This window comes from Erigeron canadensis, chromosome 4 (assembly GCF_010389155.1).
Source record: "Erigeron canadensis isolate Cc75 chromosome 4, C_canadensis_v1, whole genome shotgun sequence".
Taxonomy (NCBI): domain Eukaryota; kingdom Viridiplantae; phylum Streptophyta; class Magnoliopsida; order Asterales; family Asteraceae; genus Erigeron; species Erigeron canadensis.
Window position 1 is genome coordinate 5,202,695 of NC_057764.1, and position 23,191 is coordinate 5,225,885.

The 23,191-nt window shown below is 35.0% G+C and overlaps 2 protein-coding genes across 2 annotated transcripts; both read right to left on the reverse strand.

Moving 5' to 3' along the window:
* Positions 1-4,747: 4,747 nt before the first annotated feature.
* LOC122595329 (pentatricopeptide repeat-containing protein MRL1, chloroplastic) lies at positions 4,748-13,383 on the reverse strand. Its single transcript, XM_043767672.1, has 19 exons — positions 13,013-13,383; positions 11,146-11,932; positions 10,804-11,032; positions 10,524-10,587; positions 10,236-10,380; positions 9,998-10,113; positions 9,680-9,808; positions 9,424-9,597; positions 9,187-9,351; positions 7,523-7,663; positions 7,288-7,387; positions 6,951-7,059; positions 6,766-6,857; positions 6,583-6,673; positions 6,226-6,457; positions 6,045-6,137; positions 5,844-5,892; positions 5,439-5,532; positions 4,748-5,342 (listed from the first exon to the last, which is right to left on the reverse strand). Exons 1-19 carry the CDS (start codon positions 13,334-13,336, stop codon positions 5,108-5,110), a joined length of 3,369 nt encoding a protein of 1,122 aa, XP_043623607.1. The 5' UTR covers positions 13,337-13,383; the 3' UTR covers positions 4,748-5,107.
* Positions 13,384-18,439: 5,056 nt separating this feature from the next.
* Positions 18,440-22,689, reverse strand: LOC122598214 (oligopeptide transporter 5-like). The gene is made up of 8 exons (XM_043770817.1): positions 22,634-22,689; positions 22,081-22,201; positions 21,299-21,738; positions 20,622-20,719; positions 19,976-20,548; positions 19,617-19,875; positions 19,356-19,538; positions 18,440-19,267 (listed from the first exon to the last, which is right to left on the reverse strand). Exons 2-8 carry the CDS (start codon positions 22,127-22,129, stop codon positions 18,644-18,646), a joined length of 2,226 nt encoding a protein of 741 aa, XP_043626752.1. The 5' UTR covers positions 22,130-22,201; positions 22,634-22,689; the 3' UTR covers positions 18,440-18,643.
* Between the last annotated feature and the right edge of the window lie 502 nt (positions 22,690-23,191).

Below are 23,191 nucleotides of genomic sequence, written 5' to 3' on the forward strand. Positions count from 1 at the left end.
AAAGGAAATATAAATATAAACATCATAAACATTGTTCATAAACATACGACCCAGAATAACCTAGTCACATTGGGAAGGGGAGATAATATTGTCTTAATAAACCAAGGACATATATTTATATTGTTCAGATTTCAAGGGAAAGCAATTGATCAATGGACAAATCAGGATGAGCAGCAAATGAGGCAATCACAGGAAATTTGGCATCTTCCCATTCTTTAGCAGCAGCCTCAACCTTCTGGGAAGCATTTGCATCATAATCAAGACGGGATGACAGGTCAACATGACCTTCCTAGCTGAATTCTTCTAGCACCCTAGATCTCTCCTCCAAACGATTAGCTGAAATTCCGTCACCAACAAACTTTAACACATCAGGATTTGCCAAAAGAGACCTGCATACAAAGGGGACATATTCAGATATCACCCTGTTATGATCAACCCTCAACGCTTGCAATTGCTTCGAAAGATCCTCTACCATCAACTTGTCAGCTTGAGACTGGGACAACAATCTTGTACTTTCAATAGACTTTGACTGCAATTCTGTTTTCAGCTTGGCAATTTCTTCATTCCTAGCAAAGAGAGTTGACCTTTGAGACTCCAGCAAAGTTTCTTTTTCCTTCAACTTGTCCACCAAAGAAACAGGTTCATTTTGATCAGCATAGTCTGACAATTTCTTCTCTAAATCAGAAACATTATCATTCAACAAGGACTCCCTGTGTATACTCTCCTTCTATGCCTTCAACACAACTTCAAACCGGAAACGCATCTCAGTAAACATAGTGCTATGAGCATCACAATCTTCATCATATAAAGCCAAGAACTCCAAGGGCTCCATGGACCTTATTTCATCAGCAGTATGCTTGGGAACTTGCGACCTGAACACCCAATGTGACTCATAAAAATCTGCAGACAACAACAGAAGAAATAAGGAAAGGCAGCAGTAAGAAGAAAGTAATAAAAAATAAAAAACAAAACAAACAACAACATTTCAAAAGTTACGTTTTCTGGGAGACTCTTTGGCAGATGCAGACTTACGTGGTTTCCTGTTGGAAGCACGGGATTTCTTATTACCTTCCTCAACATCATTAGTTGTAGCATGAGCAGCGGCAACAATTTTAGTCTTCTTCAAACGAGCACCAATAGAACCACCAGGGGGAAGCAAGCTCACTCTCTTCTTGCCAACATCAGGAATGGCATCAACATCAATAGCATCAACAAGGGGAGGGGGACGACTAACCACTTCACCAGTTCCACCAATTCGTTCACCAAAGCTGCCACCACCAGTAGAAACATTGGGGTTAGGCATCTGGGAGACTTCTTTGGTACCCTTCTTCACAAATTTCAAGTAAGACATTTCTGCAAATCAAAGATAAAAAACAATGAAAAAACATGCAGGAAAAGTGTAAAGTTCACATAATAGGAGCATACCATCAAATTCTTCATCTCCTTCAACAAGAACAGGATTAAGGTCAGCCCTAAATAAAATCCCATCCGGATACTGATAAACAACAAAACCCTCTTCCTCTAGAATGTCATAAATCTCACCACAATCATCGTCGGGGATGGGATCACCAAAAAATCCTTTTTATAGTACCTTAAGTCTACTCTTGTCATATAAAGACTCACAATGTTGGGGAAACAAGCTATGATGCATAAAAACAAACTCATCCTTCCAGTCACGGATGTCAACACCACCTTTAATAACACATTCAATACCTGGCCTATTGGCGATGGTAATCCAATCACCGGCGACGGAAATACTTAACAACCTTCTAAATAAAGTGACAGATGGTTCAACACCATAAGCGCGACACACAATCTCAAAAGCAATTATTCTAGCACAGCCTAGTGGATGCATCATGGAGATGTGACATTTAGAATATTTCAAGATTTCAAGAAAAAAGCTGGGAAAAGGATATCTTAGATTTCCCATGGTAAAAGTTTTCACATAAATGCTAACAAACCCATTTGGGGGTTTATGAGCACTTTGGGAACGAGTGGGAAGACGAAAAGATGAATGACGACCAGGAAAAAACTGATCAACAACAGATTTTGTAGCACCAATACCACGCTTTGCCATTTAATCTAGGGTTTATTTAAAGAGAACAGAAAAAAAAAGCAAATGATCGTACCTTTAAAGGATGAAGACTTTCTCTCTCAAGAAGCAGCAAAAAGTTTTGATCGGATGAAAATTATGATCAGTATTAATCAAGGAAGATATTTATATGATCATCCAAAGGAGCAGCCGTCGATCGAGTTTTAAGTTTCGAGATACGCGCCCACTAACTCAAGGATTAAATACTGCAAACCTACCAAGGATATTTTCAAAACAGACCCTACGTTTTGCATCAAATTACAAAAAAGAAGAAGAAAAGAGACAGACGAAGGGCAGCTAAGAGTCTAATACGATGATCCTCGCAGAGTCACCCCATTAGATTGGGGGGCTTGATGACGTACCACCCAGACGCAGGCACGCAGGGTACACCTAAAGGCTACGTTTCGCTTTCGATAAACAAGGAAAGGATTTGTAATTATCAAGAATCATATATCTTAGAAAAGTTTATCATATCAAATCCCCTATTCCCGGAAGTGATATACATAACGCATAAAACCCTACTTGGGGAATAAGTCACGAACCCCCTATAAATAGGGGGAAGAATGACTAGAATAATTCATAATCACACATACACATTCTTGGCGTACAAAAGGCATACCCTTACCGGAATGGAACCGCCAAATAACAACCATAACCACCCCCATTCCTCCTCTCTAGGTTACCGGATTGGCTGTACAAACAATGGGTAAATATGAAATTAATAAGTTTAATTGGGTATATATGTAATTAAGGTGTTAATATTGGGTATATATGAAATTATCCCAATAAAAAAATACATTTGTTTTTCACTAATAGACATACACACATCTTAAAATGTAACTAAAAATTATGTGAAAAATATACCTCACAATTTATCCATGAAAATGATAGAAGCTAATTGATGTCTACATATTTTTTTCATGAGAAAAATATGATACTTAGTCGGTTGAAAGATAAAATTGAAAGTTAAGTGAAGGGGTCACTTTAAAAATTATAAAATTGTGACATATAAACATTTTTATATCCTTTTTTATAGGGATGAGATATTTTAAGACCACCTCTTATTTTAGGACCAACTAGGACCATTGATTTTTGTATACCATCATCATCTACTACGATATACAAGACTTTTTTGTAAAAACACTAAGACTTTCCGGTGACGGACCAAACAGAAAATCATGTGTAAGTTAACTTACACATATGTAAGTTACTTACACATGTGTAACTTACACATGTATAAGTTAACTTACACGTGATTTTTCTGTGGGCCCGTCGCTGGAAAGTCTTAGTTTTTTACAAAAAAGTCTTGTATAACGTAGTAGATGATGATGGTGGTGTGTAAGTTACGAAAATCAATGGTTCTTTTTTGGACTTTTTTTAGTTAGTCTCAAATTATATTTCCCTTATATATATATATATATATAGGGATTGGGTATTGTAAAACAAGTATTAAAGTAAAACAAATAAGACAAGATCTTGACCCTTAGATCATAGTAAAATTGATGCACGAAGAGTTGGATTTTTTTTTTTAATAGAGAGAAATTTTCTAACCATGTAAAACAAGTCGATGTCTATAAATTTACATGACCAATCATAACTTTTACACTAGGATTTAACACATCATATATGAAAATGGTCTAAAAATGTATTTTGGTTGTTTTCATTGTTTTTTGCGGAGACTTCATGCCGTGAGGAACAAAATGAACTAAAGTTCAGAAACATAGGTTTTCTCTGGATTTCTACTGTAACTGGAGTTGTTTATATATATATATATATATATATAAAAGTATGAAAGCATGTCGTTAAACCAAATATACCGTTTAAAAAGCAAAATAATAATAATAATAATAATAATAATAATAATAATAATAATAATAATAATAATAATAATAATAGAAAAGCTCTTAAAAATGTTTAAAGTAGATGAAAGTTGTTGTCAATGGCTTAATAGCCTAGTGACATTTTAATGGTGAGATAAAAGTTAGTGGCCATAAGATCCAAATTTACCTTTAGAAAAAATAGTCGATATTTATCATTTAATAAAAAATGGTAGATAAAGTTATTGCAATCAATCCTATGTAATCATCATTAGAGCTGAATTCATCTCTTAGTCAAAAATAACATTATTTGTTATTAGAATTAGATCATTATAAACTCTGAGGGTAAAAATAAAAAGAAGAAATTCGCAAAAATTTGTTTGATCTATCATTTCTAGAAGTTTTGATGTCCTATTAAAGAAAGAAAAGTATCATTACCGAATTTAAGGCTCAAAATTTTTGTAAGCCTCATGCGTTTGTACTTTGCACCACTTAAAGCACTTTAAAAATGGTAAGCTATGCTTTGAAATGGGACTTTATTTGGTTTATATATGTTGAAACAAAACCAAAAAACCTTAGTACTATTGTTCATCTCGACTCTCGAGTCTTTTCAATTTACTTTAAAAAATAAAAGGGTTAACTTATATGCTTTCAACATCATTTAACCGCTCTTACACACCTCACATTTAGGGGGAGCGAATTTTATATTAATCACGTTTCTAAAATTGAAGAAGATGGATTATGAGAACATTATATATATGCTTTCAACCGCATATGTGATTTTCCCAAAAATAAAAAGCCAAAGTGTTTTTTGCCTTAAAAGATATAAATGAGAAGATTACATAAAATGAATATATACAAAATCATAGCATACAAACATTGTAATTGTAGTTCTTGTACAACAATTCTTAGTTCAGCCCAGATATTCCAACACCACCTTATTATGTTCTATATGCAATGCAAACTAAAGTCCCATAGGTAAACTCATGTATATATAACCTAAGTACCAAAACTGTAACTATGGGATTATATAGACTATGTTTAAGGTTGTATTCACATGATGTTTTTACCTCATGGTCATACTAACCTAACATAATCAGATGCCGAATTACAATCTACTGCAATGTCGAGTTGCTGACCTCTGAGTGAAACCGCCATATAAGGAGTTAATAAGAGAAAAAAGTTAAAAGTTACAAACTTATTCAAACGACAGGTTACCACTTCGAATGTGGCGCTGCTGATTGCTGATTCCTTTACCCAAACGTGAGTTGGATGAACTGAATATAGTTGGGTTACCACCATAAGGGGATGAAAGCTTCGGTGATAGCCACTTCTTAACTACTACCCCGTTGATTCTGAGTTTTCCAAACGATTCATTTCCTATGTATGCAATCCTTAGTCTTCTTAATAATGCTGAAATACCCTGGCTAACTCTGTTTACAGATAAAACAATATATTTCCACTAATTTGGTCAACTTATGAATACACAAGCTAAATTAGATGTTTTTAAAATAAAAAGGTAGGCTCACCTTCCTGCAACATTCACTGTTTTATCAACTGTTGGAGACTTAATTTGCGTCTTTACTACAGGGAGTAAGATGCTAATGTTGGGCAATTTCACACCTGAAATGCAAGTTCAAACAGAGAGTATTTATGATTCATATACATTTTGTAAGTATTTAATCATCTGAGTCGGTTATTATAAAACAAGCATTAAAGATTTAAAGTAAAACAAATAAGATCAGATTTTGACCACTAAATCATGATAAGACTGATGCACAAAGATTCATAGAGAAGGGATATATACAATCATGCACGAAGACTTTTATAATTTATTCAAATTTTAGTTAAGAAAAAATGATTGTTTACTTTAAAACTTGTTTTATTTGAACAAACCACTAAATATATGTATATGCAATGCAGGATGTCATTACCAGCAGCTAGCCGATGCTTCAGACCCCTCAAGACTGTCAAGAAGTAAACCTGGAGTTTTGATAAAACCAAAACATACTGAGCATGACCGAACGACTTGAATTTAAAGAAAAGTATATACACATGTCTATTATTTTTCATAACAGCTAAAAGGTTTTTGAGAGGCAGCCAAATGGTAGCACAACTTAAAAGCAAACGCTTACCTCAGCTGTATACATCGGTAATTTAGTCACATCCACGACTATAGGACTTTCTTTCAAAGACACACTAGGAACAATCCCAAGTGAAGCAGCTTCCTGAAGTGAGAAATGAAACTTAAAGAGTTATGATTAAATGTTAAAACCCCAATAAAGACATTAAAGAATACAGTAAACGATTTCAAACCTCAAGGAGAGAAAAGGCACGTGGATCATATTCTCCAAAGCCATCAATCAAAGAGCAGAGATTTGATCCTTTTGTTGTTTCTGTAAACACTCCCAGATTCTCAATCAGTCTGGTCTTTAACGATGAATCTTGAGGAAGCCGTAAACATCCTAGGACTTGGGAAAGTTCTTCTATTGTTGGAACAACACCGGCTCTTATTGTTTCTCTATATACCATCAAGACTAATGTTGTCCTTGGAAAATTAAAAAAATAAAAGATAAAAAGTCATCAGTGACAGTGAATGCGTGACCTACGGTTTGAAGACATATGCTCAAACTATATCTAGAGAAATATTATAGCAGTTTAGAAGAGATTCACCATTCACTGTCGATTACTAGCTGCCCTGAATCAAAAGACAAGATGGGTTCACCAATCACACAAGCTTTCTCAAATCTCCGGTAGCACAAAGCTTCACGATATACATTAGGAAGAATTAGTTTTATAGTAGAACTATCTAATAAAAAAAAATATATGAAACTCACAGTAAACACATTGACTTACCAATTAAACACCTGCACATTACAAGATTTGGGGAAATGCCATCCTTTTTAGCATGAGAAAGGAGCATAAGACCAACGTCTAAATCATCTTTTCTGTAGTAAACTCACAAAAGCGATATTCAATAAACCAGGTCACAATAATGTATCGAAGAGTAAAAGGCATTCTTGAAGTTTTAAGCAAATTACCTTTCACTTGCCACCAGTAATATGGAGTAGGTGACGGAGTTTGGGCGTAAGCCTAACTTTTTCATTTCTGACAGAATTTCCACAGCCTTAGGAAGTTCATCTCCGTCACCTGCAGCATAACATTTTATATAATTTCAACAATCTGTGAAAACTTCAGCAACAAAACAGATGTATCTACTGTTAGAAATTTTTCTGACCCAAACACCTACCTATATGGTCAATTTGTTGGATCAATTTTGAAAAACGAACCATTGGAAAGCAAAAGCGGCTTAACTGTACCTTTGTTTGCCTCCATAAGATAGTTATATATGTGGGAAAAGGGCAAGCAAAGACTTACACAAGGCAGTGATTAACGCATTCATCATCGACACTGCTGGTTTCATCCTCATCCTTATGACATATTCATATAACTCTAGCGCCTTCTTCCAGTTTTTGGCCTGGGGTGAATTGTCAATCATTTCACACTATTAGAGTTGCTGATAAAATAGAAGTTTGGAAGAATACTGCATCTAGTTTGGAAATCTGATGACATTAAGACAAAGTAATGTGGACTTAATACGATAAAAACATACATTGCTACATGCTCCCATCAATGAGCTATACGTTATGATCCCCACATCTATTCCTTTATTCCTAGCTTCTTGTAGAATTTCAAATGAAGCATCCAACTTCCCCGCATGCCCTGCCACATCTATCAATGCACTGAAAAACATCTGCAACGAAAACAAGATCATTTTATCATTTTCAGTAACAAAATAAACCAATGGTTAATATTTCCAATGGTGAACATAATGTAGTAAAGGAAAGTAGCAATTTCCAGATTACTGCCTAATCCATAGAATGCTTTTACTCAGAGAGTTAATTATAAAATACTATTGTAAAAGTACTAGATCGGCAGATAAACTTTCACCATTGTTGATATTTTAAACTTAACTTATTAGCCAAAGGGTCATCTTGTAATTAGTCACAAATCGTTATTTATTGTATAGCAAAATATAGGGGTTAGATGCATCGAAGTCAAACTAAGTAACTGCCAAGTTAGAAGGGTCAGACACTTGTGTGACTTCCCTAGTCGAAACAACAGTGCAAGTGCCATGTTATTCCAAGTTGCTCATTAAACTCCTATCAAAGATTTTTGGGATGCATCAAAGGTTCGTTATGTAGGAGTTGACAGGGTTGAGCCTTATTATAACCAGAATCAGAATATGAATATTTAAAGAAGGATGTTAATGAATTTCTTAAATTCCATATGGGAAAGATAAGTCAAACTAAATCCAAGCAGGCAATTTTGGGCATGCAATGGAGGATAAAAAATTGGTTCGGCAGCTTTTGGGTTCGGTACCAAATATACATCCAGGTTGTAGCAGCAATTGAGCAGTTTGCTGATCTCAAAACGATGCCATTCCAAGAAGCCATAGGGAGGTTAAAGGTTTCCGAAGAATGCATCAAGAAACAAACCGGGGAGGGGTCTATATAGCCAACTTCTTTTCAGCCAAGCAGATGGAAAAGAGAAGGTTAAAGATCATAAATGTGAGCATTGAGATTGTAGGAGTTTAATCCAGGAAAACTTAAGGCATGGCCAAGAAGGAGCTCGGATGTCCAGAAAAAAAAAGGATGAGGACAGTTCCAGCAGATAGAAAGTGGCTTAAACTAACTTTACTTTACTTTTAGCGGGAGTGTTGATATTTTAAACTGAAGTTAGTAGTCGTAAGGCTGCCTTGTAATTAGTCAAAAGTCGTTATATATTGCATTATAAAATATATGGGTTAGATGGGTCAAAGTCAAACTTGATGATCACCAAGTTTGAAGTATGGACACCTCTAAGGGGTGCGACGGTTTTATGTGGCGCCATCACAAGATCCATCATGTCTAAATTGGAGTGTCTTGTATCGAATGTAACATACAATTTGATTCAGTACAATGATATTCTGTCCATTTTACTACTTTCAAGTTCATACTTAAATGTCATTCTCTTTAATATTAACCAGGTGATTTTTTCTACCTAACTAACTCTTCCTCAAGAATCAATCTAGACAATGCACCTGTCTTTGGGTACCACAGGGGGACGGATTAAAACCCATGACCTGTTTCTAGCAAAGGTCCTCCACAGTGGCACAACAAAGCCTTTGTAGTGGGGGATTGATGCAAGTAGACCCAAAGGTTACCCGCAATTAGGATAAATTAAACCTCAGAATACCATCATTGTATAAATTTTTATCAAATCAGAGATAGATACCTCATCAGGGGTGATCCCCTTTTTTGTCATATCATCAAAGACACTGCATGCAAACTCCCAATCACCGTTTCCACTGCAACTATTAACAGCAATGGTGTAAACTTCAGGGGTGCCCTTGATTTTGAATTCTTCAATCATACCATATATCTCTCGAGCCCGTTCAATCTAAATAGAATAAATAACTAAGAAAACAATATCTGAAAGTTATATATGAAAAAATAATAGTAGTTATCTAACCTGGCCAGCACTAACACATGCTTTCATCAAAGCACCAACTGTAACATGATCAGGGTCTATAGGATGTGTCTCGGATCTCATTTCTGATAACACATCAAATGCACGATCTACGGCTCCTGATTGGCCACATGCACTGATAAGCGCATTGAATACAATTCGGTCTGGCTTCACATTCTACTGCATGCATGTATTAACCAACTCTATAAGTACGATAAACGCAAAAAACTCATGATGAAACAGAAAGTTATTTACATACCTTTGACCTCATTATACCATAAGCACCAAATGCCTTGGCAACTTGTCCAGCTTTGGCACAACCGTCAATAAGTGCACCATATGTGTGAACATTTGGCTCCAGACCAATGTTGACCATTTCATGGAACACCTATAGTAGTATAACAAATCATGTAATTGGAACCTTGTAAGTGATTAACATATAAGTAGCTATATATATCGATATATGTCATATGTGAACACTAAATGAGCTAATGTTCTCTGTTGTTTTCTTTCTTATGACCAGCAAAAATGCCAAATAGCTGGAAATTTTGAGACAGAAAAAGAAAAGGGAACATACCTTAAACATTGTATCAACTTTTTTACTCTTAGCACAAGTTGATATCAGTGTAGTGTAAAGTTTACAATCAGCTCTTAATCCAGATTTCTTGAGGAGTTGCACAACCTCAAATGCTCCTAAAATATAAAATATCATAACAATAAGATGATAACGACAGTAGAACTTGTCATACTAGATGTATGTCCCAACTTAATCTATATTTAATTTAGTACCCATAAAAAGAATATAAGAAACTTACCATCTAGATCTTGAGAGCTGGCACAAACAGACATAAGCATATTAAATGTGCTTAAGGTTGGATTTGGAATAAGATTGAAAAAACGAAATGCTTCCTTCACAGCTTTTTGACTTCTACACATACTGAGAAATCCCATATGATAGACCTAACAACATGCATTTATAGCATCAAGGATCAAATACTGATCTAAACAAGAAAACAGGCCTTCTTCCAAAACTCAGTTTGGTAGGCTAAAAATGAAATTAATCATATGATCATCCAATTAATATTAAAAAGAGGAAACCTTACATTATTCATGTCTAACAAACCTTTTCTTTCAAGATATTCAAGCTTTTCTAAGCTTTCTGTTAACCTACAGCATGAATCGAACTGTACATGAGTATATGCTGGCTCAAGAAATGATTATTGAAAAGATTGTAACACAAAAATTACTAAATGAATCAAGGGGAGGTGTACAGGATCAGTCTCTATTCATGTCAAATACAAGTTTTGACGCATTGAGTGTAACAATGATGGGATTTTACCAGAGGAAAATAATCCATAGTATAATTATGAAAATGGCTTTTACCTCCCCTCTTTGAGAAAGCGATGGTAAGCACGTAATTGTTGTGAAGCATAATTATGAGTGGGTCCTTGTTTATTTCTTTGTGATTCGTGGAACAGAATTTTCAAGTCATCCTTAGTCAGCATTGATTTTTCTTTGTCACTGGATGACGCTCCTTTCTTCCAAAACTCTCCCCTTCCATGAAAAGGGCCATTTTCTGAATTTCCATTAGGTAATTTAGACTGAAACTTTTCTGGAAAATTAAATCAATAAAAAATGTCAGGTTGAAGTAATTGAAAACAGAAAGCAAAAAAGGCATATATTCAGCCCCTGGAAACAATAAACCAAGAAAGTCACAAAAATAACCTGCAGCATGAAGAAAGTCCTTTGTGGAAAATCTTTCACTTTGAAATATGGAACTACCAGATGACAAAGCAAAGCCATTATTCCTGAAGGAGGAAATCTCGGGCATTGATTTCGTGCTACTAAGACTTTCCATGGAATTCATTGTATATTTGTTTCCCTCATAGAACGAATGTAACCCATTGTGGGTGTATTTAGTTGGCGCAAAGTTGTACTTGTTAAAATCACCTTCTTTAGGGAGCCCATGGTTCTCTTCAATCACACTAACCTCTGACACGTGTACTTTTGTAGGAACAGAAGCCGCAATCAACTCATTCTCAGCCATCAATTTGGGTAACTCTGTTTTATTTTTTACTACAGTGGGAATACACAATACATCGCCTGATTCAAGAAGCATACTTAGTGATTCTTGAGATGACGATGTTATTACTTTAGGACTTTCCTCAAAAGATGCTTCCAACATAACTACATCTTGTTTGTAAGATGTTTGAACCTCAGACGTTTCCGAAGATTCTATGATGCCAGATGAAACGGTATCAGATCCAGAGGAGGCTGATATGACTGGTGTTATATGTACTTCATCCAACATGACTGTTTCATGGTTATGGGCCTGCACTGGTTCATCAGGAAAATGGTGGATAACGTCTTTAACTTCCTCGGCTATATCTTTGCTTCCCAAATCTGGATGCTCGCTTACGAGACCAACATTTAATGTCTGTTGACCATTAACAGTATGATTTACTATACTTGAACTATGTTGGGTATCTTTGTGGTCATGCGGCTTGGATACCTGTAGAAACAGGTTTAAGATAATTGGAAGGAATTCGGAAAATATACATTTGCATAGTCAGATAGATAATTGCAATACATGAAAGACTTATTTGGATACCGGGCCAGAAAAGGTCAACAAACATGATTGAATTCAAAATCAACTTAAGAAATATAAGCATGTGTGGTCTGGTATATTTTGTTATAGTCTGTATGCATACAGAATACAATTAAAACTACAACAATTGCATAGTGAGCAAGAAAAGGGCAAAAGTCTAGATATCAAATATGCTAAGCGAATGAACCAAAAACTAACGCTAAATTTCCTGTTATAATATAAAGTTCAATTTCAAAGCAAGTCACCAAAATTGGTGTTATTTTCGGTGCCACACTTAACTTTTTGGCATCATACACCAAAATTGACGCAACCTTGAACATCATTGTAACCCTATTGCACGATAACTTTTGATGTTCAATCAAAATGAATGTAAGCTAAATATAAGATCAAAAATCAAATTAGGGTAAATATCGGATGTATATGTTTGAGTGAAATCCAAATATGACTAATTTATACCAATATTTATACTACAATGTTAGTGCATACCTTTGATTCACATAAGGACGCTAATTTGAAGTAAATAGAAGCAAGAGTGTAAATACTTGGTGCATACCATTTGTGATGAACATTGGTCCATTCAAATTTCACTAAAGGGTTCTAATAAACAAGTTGGATTGGATCAAGTGGAAAACCCATCTTCTATCCCCATTCCCTACAGGCTGGAGGTTCCGACCTTTCAGGAGCATTTGGGCAGAGGTAAGACTGTCTACATCTCACCTCCATTTGTACTTTGGGTAGAGCCGTAGAGGTACGACTGTCTACATCTCACCTCCAGTTAAATGGAAACTTGTATTGGGCATGATTTTTTTTTATATAAATTTCACTGAAAACTAAGATAATCAAGTTCAATCATATCATACTGTTAAAATGTATACCCCATATGGATACTTTCCTCAAAACATAACAATTCTACATATAATTAACCGATCCAAATCGATAATTCTGCCATCTATATATAGTTATCACTAAATTCAGCTGAATTACCTTACTGGATTCATGGGTATCCTGCTTTTTATTCGAATAATTGAAGTAAAAAACAGTAAGAGCAGAAACAGCCACAAAAGACACGACAACAACAACTGTCTGAGGATCCAAAGCCGCAGATGTTCTGAACACAAACCTCTTTCTAGTCCTAACCAACTGACCACGATATCGAACTCCAAAACCAACCCAACAGCATTTCCTCCTGCCCCGAAATTCAGAACCCAAGAATTGCGGTCGCAACGAAATTATAGGAGAAATGCAAGATGGTGATAATGGATGTTGATATGATTTCACAATATTGAAAGATGTGCTTCTTACATCCATTCCTCAGATGGATAATGGTGTGTGTGAGAGTGTTTTTGGATAAAGAAAGAAAAAGAGTGAGGGAAAAAGGGCGGATATGAATGTTGGTTAATCCGTTAAGGGAATGTGATGACGTGTCATGGATTGGTGGTTGAAACTATGTGAACCCCGCGCATTCAATCAGTTGTTATCTTTATTTTATTATTGTACCCACCCAGTTTTAACTTTTTTTTTATCTTACAAAGGTTTTCATACATACATCTCATATATACTGCTCCATCAGTAAAAAATTTATTGCTTTAATTAGTGGTATCTTAGTAATGGGATAAGGCTTAAGGACTAACTCTATATAAGGTCATGGGTTTGAATTTCACATATAATGCAGATATAATCGAATTGTACTCGGATGGTATGATAATACTCCAATGATCCATCAGTTATCAAATTTGTCGTTAAAAAAAATGTAATAAACTATCAACATTTGTTTAAATACACATATTGTATTTTTTTTTTATTACTATGAAATTTTTAGAATTGGTTACATGTAATCATTATATTTTCAAATATTATTGTACAGATATAGTTACTAATAAAATTCGACGATCGTGTGTAAATTAATTTTCAAAGTTCTATCACCAACTAATAAGTATAAGAGTTTGATGGTAATAGAATACACGATCGATGTGTATACCTAAATAAATACAAATGTTCGTTAGACAACTATATTAACAAAAAATGTTCGTTAAGCAAATATATTATTAGACAGTATGTTAACGTTTTATATATTTATCTAGTTTTTTTTAAACTTTTTTAGGGAGAATTGTTCATTTAAATCCTAAATTTTCTTTAAGTACTCTTACTCTTATATTATCTTTGTTTTCATGGTGAATTTCATTTTTTTCTCAAAAAAAAAAAACTTATCTACAACATTAAATGTTTTATTGCTCATGTTAACCTTTTTTTAGTTGAATTAGGAGATAAAGCCCATATGATGCACGACATGAATATTAGCATATTCATGTTATATTGACTGACATAAAATTTGTATGAGGGACACCAACCTTGATATTAAATTACACAATCAGTGCCTTATATTATAAAATATTTTTACTACTCTCCTTAAATCAAACATATTTACATCAAATATCTACACCATTTGATGCCGCCACCATCAACATTCTTTGTCACATTGTGCTGGTACCGTGCTAGTATAACTCAAATGATTAAGTTATGCCAAAAACAAAATTCATAACAATGTAGGACGCGTTTGGTTCATATAATGTTTTTTAAAAAAATGAAATTTATCAAAAAATTGGATATTGAAGAAATGTATCTTGACGGATCGTTTTTTATTTTTTGAAAATGTAAGTGACGTTCTTTCTACCAATTAAATTGATGAAATGTTTACATTAACGGAATAAAATTTTCCATTTAACAATCAAATATACTATGGAAATGAAATTCAATTTCAATGAAATTTATCTAATTTTATTAAATACAAGTATACAAGAAGAAGAATAAGATTATTCTTTACACCACTCACGGCGCAACCCAATAACCCATATGTCTGTCGAGCGATTATTCTCCCTTACAATTCACTCCAATAGTCCAACCACATTTTAATTTACTGATAATTTTACAATCATCTTTAAATCCATCCAAGCTCTTGTTGTAATCACCCAAAACCCACAAACCTCCAACTTAATCTGATCAAAGAGGCATTAGAAAGTGACGTGGAACGTCAGAACCATTTGATGGACTTGTATACGAAATGCGGGGTTTTTGGTTTTGCACGCAAGTTGCTCGATGGAATTCCTGAACCGGATTTTCGATGTGTATTAGATGTGATCAATTACACACAATCGTGTACACATAGGCATACATACTTTTCGATTTGTGGGTTTACATATGTACACTGTATAGCGTATAGGTATGTTTGTGTTGCCTATTTCAAGGGAATGCGATGATGAGCCAACCTGGATTGAAATACCACGACAGTTCATCACTGAAAAGTATTATAGTTATATAAGGAATTCTTAAGATTGAAAAAAAGGTATATTTCCTGGACTCAAAGAACAATGGGTTTTTATCGATATTGAATTGATGGTTAGATATCTGCAACTAGGGATGAGCTCGGTACCAATACCGTACCAATACCGAAATTTTCCGAAACCAAAAATACCCAAAACTAAGAACCGAATACTGAACCGATTTTCTATACCGGTACCGGTACCGGTATAGGGAATTTCGGGATTATAACTATTAGTACCGATTATAGTTTTCAGTCGATAAGTTTTGTTGTTCAAATTGCAAATTTTGAAGCTTAGTTTTATGTATTAGTTGATTCAACAGTAGCATTAATAAGAGGTGTTCAGTTACTTCATTATGTTTTGCAAATTCATTAAATATTTTAAAATAGTCATTAACGTACTAGAGTTTTAACAGATTGTCTTTGTATAGTTTTATTGCAGCAATACCTCATGAAAATTTCATTATCAAATGCACCAAGTGACCACTTTACAATACGATATAATATCTGCAATTTTACAAAACAAAGCATTTTTCACTTCTAATATTATTTGCTAGAATGATTCAAGTATTGAACTAGTATATATATTATCCGTAAGATGTTTATTTCATCTTGTATAACATGACAACTAGTAACGTTAACATTTTAGCTAAATATAAAACATAACAGTGACATATAAAAAGCTAAAAAAACGATGAAATAGAAAGTAATTTCATATCTAGCCATAAAATGAAACATAACAGTGACAAAAAAAGTAAGAAAAACTTATACGGGATTTTACTCGGTTTCCCCGGTACCGAACCGGTACCGTGCCGGTTAATCCCGAAACCGTTTTACCCTAAAACTCAATACCGATACCTGTACGGTACCGGTTCGGTTTCGGTTTTTTGGGATTTTTGCTCATCCCTATCTGCAACATATGCCTACCAGCATAAGGAATTGGGTGATATGCTTCATTGGGGTAAGTTGATTTTGAATTCTTGTGTAGCTTTACCATTTTTGTTAGTTAATTACTTGCAAAGACAAAGTAAAGTAAAGTAACTCCCAATGCCGTCTTCCACGGGTTTTGGGTCCTAATACCGTCTTCCACGGTGTATGGGGGAGGTTGATATGTAGACAGCCTTACCCCTACCAAAGGTAGAGAGGCTGCTTCCAGGTTCTACCATAGGTAGAAAAGAACTTCTAGCCTTGCTGGGCATGAGGATCGAACCCATGACCTCTGTTTCTAGAGGCATGAGCTCCAACCACTGATCCAAACAAAAACATATAATTACATAGAAATATATGTGTACGTGAGTGTATATATGCATATATTGTATATGTATCACAATACGGATGTTAATTTTATTATCAGGTCTTTATTTTAGGAACGCCATTCACGAAATCGAAATAATTTTATTGATTAACCATTGAAATTACATACAAGAAATTACAAGGAAAGATAACTACAATAACAAAATAGAAGATAGCATAATTAAGCTACAAATACATAAATGAAAACACAAAGATAAGGCACTTTTGCTGAGGATATGGTTAAACCAAGATCCCATAAAACTGATTTCGGGCCACCCAAGTGAACCTGTCAACAGCCTAAGCAATTAGTATTGCCGGAGTTATCATAGCACTCGGAATTATACCTTGAACAAGAGATTGGAGGGATGAGAATGAAGGAAAATCAAATGATTCTTCGAGGTTGAAGTGTTGTGTGTTATTTTTTCGTTAGTGTTGGAATGGAGAAGTAGTTGTGGTGTTGCATGATGTAGTTCCATTATATCAGTAGACCTGTTACAACTGGTGTTAAGCATAAGCAGCACCAAGAGCAACCAGGTGTTAATCCAAGAATCATCTTCACCACTGAGCCATGAAGCCAAGCCGATTCGAGCCTAGCCAAAAACAAAGGTGGCTCTAAAGCGCCGATGCGAGCGTTCTCAGTGCAAAGTACGCCACTAAAATGCCTCATAGCCAACGACCCTGACCCTAGTCCCATTCCCGGACGCATCGGGGGCTTTGCACCCTCCTTGTCAACTTGATTCCATTAACACAGCTTATAAACACATTAAATGTTTATACCACTAAATGTTCTTGCTGCTAATCCTATAGACTTCTCACTTTAATGTTTACATTCATGACCAAATCTTTATCATTCTCCTTTAATAAGGAATGCAAAAACGCATAACCAACGTGATTTTATGCATTGCTTCAACTTCCATGTTCATCGTATATATAGATTAAGCCAAAACTCCACATTACAATTGCTTAAACCATATAACTTAATCACACTTAATCTTAATTAACCATAATAGATTCAAAAAAGTTTTATGTTTAAAACATTTTTATATAGATATAGATATGGATATAGATATAGATAATGGTAACATTCTACAACTACTGTTTAGGCTGTTTATGGACGGTCCCTCTCTAATGTGCTCCTTTATACCCGTGTGTGGTTAATTGGTGTGCAAATAACCAAATCGACGTAACAAGAGATACCATTTAACTATATAGAACTCTTGTAATTTAGAAATATTCACTTGTAAACATATACATACAGCTATATAAATTATTGCTTGTGCATTTTTAAACCTTCATGGAATGTTTGAAGCTTTAGTTCAGACTGCATAACCAGTTGTATACTACTATATGTGCTGTTTCTGTAGTTTTGAAATTTATTTTAGCGGGTTTGCTGCTTTGCAAAACTCTTTTTGGTCAGATTTGTAACAGTAACTTTAATTTGGACAACTTCTGATATATGTCTTGTAAAATTATCTTAGGATGCATGATAATTACTTTCTAGATCTGTCATTCTGTACTCAATAATAGTTTAGATGGTAAAAAGAAGAAAAAAATGACAAAGAAGAAATGAATTTGAACGAATTCTTAGGTAGTTAAATGAAAAGGTTTGTGTTGATGGCACATCATCTATTATAAATTGAAGAATCCTATTTGGTACAGCAACTGCTGCCGGACTGACGTAAAACTTAAACTGATCAAAGTTAACAAGATTTTGCCTTGTCTTGGGTCTGTCATTTTCTTTACATCTGAGCATAGTCATCATGAATTAAAAACTGTGCACTAATAGAACTATAGTTTTTCAATTTGACAAAACTTGTGTAATAGTCCTTTTCATCTTTCCATATAAAGATTGTATCACCGTAGATACAATACTCGCACTACATCTTGTAAAATTGTCTACAAAATCAATAGTATGCATTATACCAATGACTGTTTGATATATTCTATCTATACAACTTTTTATCAATGGAAAGTATTGTATAAAAGGCACACACCGATTGAGTATGTCAATAGACTGTAGGACATCCATCAACCTTAATACCAGGAGCAGTCGGGCATCCTGCAAGAGGACAATGGTCATCTATCTCCATACCCCACCATTTAGGCCCATTGATATCTCTAACTTGAAGCATGAAATAACAAAGGATGGCCATGAATGCAACTCCCGCATCAAGCCCAGCGGATAGAATGTAGTTATGCCTTGCCCACCAACCCTTAAACTTCTTAAACACTACAAAGTTGAAGAAAATGCCTACTGCAAACCACATATTGTAGTTTACTGCTCTAGTTGGTGGCATCCCCCCTGGACCCGAAATAAGAATAGGCATGTTTATGAGCCTTATCCATTTTCTCTCTGGAAATTTACGAGAAAGAAACCAAACTGGTACTGGAGCAAGGATTCCCAAAAGAAAAAAGTAGTTCATTTTGGAGTATAACCCCAAGTTTCCAAACATTCTTTGAGGTCCCACCACTCCCCATATGATTGAGGCATTGTAGAAGACATCGTCTCCAGGGCAAGTCCATGGGCTTCCTTCGGGTAACTTAGTTGGGTCACAGATATATTCCACTGTTGTAAGGAGCCACCAAGATGTTGCAAAGTAGACGGATGAGGCGACTATCGTCCCTACCAACTATATCAACCAAAAATATTAAGTTCGTGATTAATGATGACGGCTAGCTATAGCTTGACTGCAATGAGTAATATGAATATGATTTTACCTGCACAATGAACATGGATTTTGGTGGTATTTTCATATAATGGCCTAGCTTAAAATCTTGGAGAAACATAATGGCTTGTGACATGCTAATGTATCCATATGTTTTGAAGGCCACATTCGCAAGAGGCTTCCCGGGGTACATGTAACCAATAATCAGCTCTGTAATGACATTTAGTCCTGGTTGCTGTAACAAAGTTTCACTTGTTAGAATACAAACTGAATTAATTAAGCATGGATAGATAAACGGGTGTCAGATATATACCTGGTTGGTTGTAGCGGTGATAACACCTATTGGCAGAGTGAAGACTAAAGCCAAACCAATCCCTAAAAGGACACCCCAATAAGGGAGTTGTAGCTGCCTACCAAAACCCTCACAAGTTAACAGAGCAAGTCCTATTACCAATATCAGTAGAGAATAGAACCACCACTGTGGGACTGCATCGTAGTTTTTCTTCATCATCCTAGTATGGACATCCCCAAACTTATCTGTAAATGATGCTCTTGTTTGCTCCCAAATAGTTCTGTAGACAACCGGAAAAAAAACATGTACATACTATATTACTGCTATGAACCCTTTTTATCTTACATCGAAAGTTTAAAGGTTTCTGGAGAAGTATATACCTTCCATGGAAGAGTGCCACATGAGAGAGTGTGGCAGCCAATGTGGCAAAGCTTAGACCATAGGCAAATGTGAAAAAGATACTAAGATTAATCTTGCTATAATCAGTATAGCCTTGCTGGTCGAATGAAAAGGTTGCAGCATCCAAGACTCTTGAAACATTGTACCGTTCTCCGTTTGCATCAAACACATGAGAAGAATAAATTGGGAAACGTTTGGCTTCATACCAGTTATTCCAGTAAGCAATGGGAATTACAATGTAAACAACTATTATATAACCAGCCAGTATATTCATGATGGCGAATCCGGGTGTGGCTAAGGGACTTCCAAGAAAAGCAGAGACAGTCGCCCAATCAAGCCCAATGGCTCCAACTCCAAGCCCCCGGAGACCAGAACCAATTTGTTGAGCTGTGACCGAGTCCTTCCATATCCAGCAAACAAAGGAGATGGCTGTTATGGATTGAAATAGATAATTGGGTACAATGTAATATGCAAAGCTTGATATGAGGACTATTAGAAAGAACTGCAGCCGTGACAAGCCTCTTTTTGGTCTCTTCTCTTCATCATGCAAGGCCCTGAAAAAATAGCACTTCACTTAGAATTTGCAAACAGTAAGACACCCTAAGAAAATGAAACAGAGTGATGAACCTGAAGAGGGAGACTTGAACTAGATTGGCAGGCCACCACATATACGGTGAGTCAACTAAAAACTTTCGGAAAAGACCAGCCCATCCATATCCAAGCATCTACATATTACCATCAACTGTGTTATTAACTGTGGTATTTTTTTTTTTACTAGTAAAAGGGATTTACGAACAGGCGCATTGGCTGGAATACCAACATGACTAGTACAAACGACCTGCACATTATGTGCACAAGCTCTACCATGAGACATCACATGCCATCAACTGTGTCATTAATTGTTCTGACTATAAACGGCTATTTTGAGTTCTGGACACACTAAACGCTTCTACATGGGTTCGTATTTCTTAAAGGGGTTGAGATTTGAGAATTGCCCAAAACTTATTTCTGAAAGCGTACAAACTCTTAGGTAAGTTAATATATGTTCGCTGGATAAAAAAATCTGTTTTGGAAATCATAACCTACGCATTCTTTATGTATAAAGTAAACAAATAAAGCAGATCAGCCCGTTTTGAGCTTGACCGTTTCGACCAGTACTTTAAAGTGACTTTTTTCAACGTGAACCCATTTGGACCTGTTACCTACCCTGCCTAAATTGAAACCTCAAGTTACTGCAATCTCCTTATAAAAGACAGTTCAAGTGAGGTATTAGTACAAATTAAACATGTAAATTAGAGAAAAACCTGGGTAGTTTGAGTAAGAAGCATGGCTGCAAATGGGTTGAGTTTACGGTGATAAAAAGCCTTAACTATTGTGATGATGCTGACGGCATACACAGAATTAGACCCTGAATTTGCAAATATTGTAATCAAGACATGCTCCTTCAAATTGAAGGGCCCAGGGTTGAGTGAGAAGGACCAACGCGTTTTTAGAAGACGGATTGGTTTTGTCGGTAGAGTTGCTGCCATCAGTTTACCAAGCGGAAGTACAACAATTTGAGCTGAAACTGATGATATGTATAGTGGATTTTGGCGATAACCAAAGAACTGGTTTAAGAAAGCTAGAATGCTGCATGACATGATCCCGAGAAACCATGTCCTGAAAGTCAAGCAAGGCAGTGTTGGATCATCTGTTATTGGGACCGTCAGCCGCACTTGCTCAATCGGAGAATCATTCACCTCTTCTGCTCAGAATTGTAAACATCTCAATCAATTTACTACAATATCGGCCAAATATAAAAATCTATATATATTAGCTTTGGAAATGAATATAATTACCACTAATTTCCATTCCAAAAAGCAGTAATACAAAGTAGGTCTCTAATGTTTCAAAAGAAACAATATAATGGGAATAATATATATAGGATGATTTTTATGGGAGGAATCAGAGTACCAGACATTGTAAATCTCAAGCACACAGTCTTGAGGCAATAAAAGCTACAACTAATTACTATATATCTACAAGTTACCCAAAATTACAAATTTATCTATATATATACACATATATATAAATAGTATGGCCTTACCAATAATTGGATGCTCAGGTGCTGCTTTCACATGGATTTCAGACGACATGATTGATTCCTAATAGAATAGATATTTGCTCTTTGAATTTATTGCATTACTGAACGGGTAATCATCAACACCCTACAGGATATGTAACCAGCTGATCAGTTACACTAATAAGTTTTATAGACCATCTTTTCGCTGGCTAATTAAATTGGTTATGCTAAAAACATCATATTACATATGAGAAAAAGTTCTTTTGACAACCATTTGAATTGAAAGAATCATGAAAACGTTAAATTATAATTTTGATGTTCATAACTAAATGGTATATTTATTCACATATGAACCGATTATGAATGGGTTTTAGATGAACCTTACCAAAATGCACTACTACTTTTACCCAATTACCCAAATGCACAACTACTTTTACCCATGCCACCATTAGCAAATCCTATTGGTTTGGAAAAAGTTACATGAAGAAAGGAAAGAACTATTTTCGAACATATATAATTATAATTAATATAAATATAATGTTAAGTAAGGTGGTGAAGAAATTAGTGATAAACGTACTTTAAGCAGTAGGTAAGATTGGTTTGATATAGTGGTATCTGAATTGAAACGTTTACCCTTGTTGTGTGTGGTATATCTTATAAATCTTATATATATATCACTGCCGGCCGGTGCATGTGGATGGATTATGGATATGTACACATCTTTTGTCTTCTTTTAGTGTAAACATATATACTACGTATATATCTAATAGCAACATGTAGCATGCATTATTAGTATTTAAATTTGTACGTTTGGTCTTTTGTGTCAACATGATAGCTGTCATGTGAAATGAAGAATAATGAAATAGCAATTAAACCCGGAATGTATGTGCTATGTTTCTTGTATGATATATTTAAACATATATATATATATTTAAACATATATATATATATTTGTAAAAAAATTTAATGCTGACATAAAACTTCTACTTACTTTCCTCTTTAATCTCAACTGTTAATCTCTTGTCAGCACAAAATTTATAATTATGTATTTATTAATGAATATTTGCAATTTGAATATTTCTATTAATATACTCTATTTACTAATGAATATTTAATTTGCTCTTTGAATGATCGA